General features: G+C 38.2%; 1 protein-coding gene across 1 annotated transcript; it reads right to left on the minus strand.

Annotated features, from left to right (window-relative positions):
• Window positions 1-278: 278 nt before the first annotated feature.
• Window positions 279-883, minus strand: LOC132057816 (uncharacterized mitochondrial protein AtMg00810-like). The gene is made up of 2 exons (XM_059450415.1): window positions 686-883; window positions 279-632 (listed from the first exon to the last, which is right to left on the minus strand). Exons 1-2 carry the CDS (start codon window positions 881-883, stop codon window positions 279-281), a joined length of 552 nt encoding a protein of 183 aa, XP_059306398.1.
• Window positions 884-2,154: the final 1,271 nt, after the last annotated feature.

The following is a 2,154-nucleotide window of genomic DNA, read 5'->3' on the forward strand; positions in this document are numbered from 1 at the left end:
TGCGTCCTGTTTGCAACCTGATTATAGTGTCCGTATTAGCAACCTGATTTTTTTTTTTGTTGTGCAACTTCTGGAAATAGAACAAGTTTATGGTGTCCTAGAGACTGTACTGTTAGTCTGTCAAACTTGCTATATGCTGAGGTGATTTTGAAGAACTAAAAATTGACTAAAGCTGATTACAGCAAACCTTGATTGAAACCTGGAATGCTCGTTAAACCTACTGACCTGTTTAAGTAGTGTTTGAAATTGTTTTAAGTTTAGAACTTGTTTGAAAGGGCTTAAAACTCTGTGGTTAAGTCTGTCTTGATTATTCTATATGTCTTCTTAGAACCATGCTTGATCCTACATATGTGTTTGGGCTTCTTAGACAGTGTAGGAGCAGACTTGAGGTAGATTCCAATATCCTGCAAAATATAAGTTATCCATGTGAGTTCACCTGCTGTAGCAGCTAAGGCTCTATATTCAGCCTCTGCACTTGACCTTGCCACAGCCTCTGCACTTGACCTTGCCCGTGTTTTGCTTCCTAGAGGACCAGGATACACAATTTGCACCAACATATATGCTGTAGCCAGTGGTGGATCTTTCTTGTTGTTGCACACCCTGCCCAATCTGCATCTGAGAAGCCATACAGTCTGAATGAGGATTGAGATATAATACATAGCCCATGAGAAATAGTTCCTTGTACATATCTTAGTATCCTCTTGACAGCCTGAAAGTGCACAGAGTTGGGATTCTGCATGAACTGGCTAGCAAGGTTGACAGCATGAGTTATATCAGGTCTGGTCAGTGTCAAATATTGCAGGCTTCCTACAATGCTAGAAAACTCACCCCCTCCATCACTTTGAAACACTTTAATGCTTTTAGAAAACTGTTTCTCAACCATTTTCTAGAACTTGACAAACACCTCAAACAATTCTGATTTTCTTAAGGTTCCTTTTCAATCTTATTTCTCAAGCCAAAAGGCAATTTACAACTAGGGGTGCTCACGGTTCGGTTTGGATCGGTTTTTATTTAAAAAATAACCAAACCAATTGAGTCGGTTATTCAAATTGTCAAACCAAACCAAACCAAACTATATCGGTTTTTACTATTCGGTTTTTGTCGGTTTTTTAAAATACATCGTAGTCACTATCTAAATTTAAACTCGTGTGAAATAGTATTGCCAAGAACACTCACTCCTGAAACTAAACTCAGGAGCATACTTATTCTTAGCAATGGGTAGTATTGCCAAAGAACAAGAGAGCAAGCACAAAACAAATTGGTAGTATTGCCAAGAACAAGATAGTAATTAGTTTAGGGCAATTCGCGAATTGCCCTTCTTTTGGGGTGGTCTTTAAATTTTGCCCCTCATATTTGCGGTCTTTAAATTTTGCCCCTCATATTTGTGGTCTTTAAGTTTTGCCCTTAGCTTGGATACTTGAGGTTTTGGGTTCGAACCCCGCTCAAGCATAAAATAAAGAAATAATTTAGCAAGGCGGTCGGAGGGAGTGTACGCCCCCTCCGGCATAACTTCCTTAAGGAAAAACTAAAGTTATGCCGGAGGGGGCATAACTTTTCCTCAAGACATAGTTTAGTTATGCCTTATGGAGCAAAACTTTCCTTAAGAAACTATGCCTTATGGGGCGACTTTTAATTAAGGCATAACCAAAAGTATGCCTTAACTAAAAGTGTGCCTTGAAAAGTTTTTTTAAAAAAAATGTCTCAAGGCAAAGTCCGTCCCTCCGGCATAACTTCCTTAAGGAAAAACTAAAGTTATGCTCTTTCCTCAAGGCATAATTTAGTTTTGCCTTTATGGGCAAAACTTTTCCTTAAGGAATTATGCCTTATGGGCGTACTTTTAATTAAGGTATAACCAAAAGTATGCCTTAACTAAAAGTGTGCCTTGAAAAGTTTAAAAAAAAAAAAAAAAAATGTCTCAAGGCAAGTCTGCCCCTCCGGCATAACTTCCTTAAGGAAAAACTAAAGTTATGCCGGAGGGGGCATAACTTTTCCTCGAGGCATAATTTAGTTTTGCCTTATGGGGCAAAACTTTTCCTTAAGGAATTATGCCTTATGGGGCGGACTTTTAATTAAGGTATAACCAAAAGTATGCCTTAACTAAAAGTGTGCCTTGAAAAGTTAAAAAAAAAAAAAAAATGTCTCAAGGCAAAGTCT

This window comes from Lycium ferocissimum, chromosome 5 (genome assembly GCF_029784015.1).
Source record: "Lycium ferocissimum isolate CSIRO_LF1 chromosome 5, AGI_CSIRO_Lferr_CH_V1, whole genome shotgun sequence".
In the NCBI taxonomy this organism is placed as follows: domain Eukaryota; kingdom Viridiplantae; phylum Streptophyta; class Magnoliopsida; order Solanales; family Solanaceae; genus Lycium; species Lycium ferocissimum.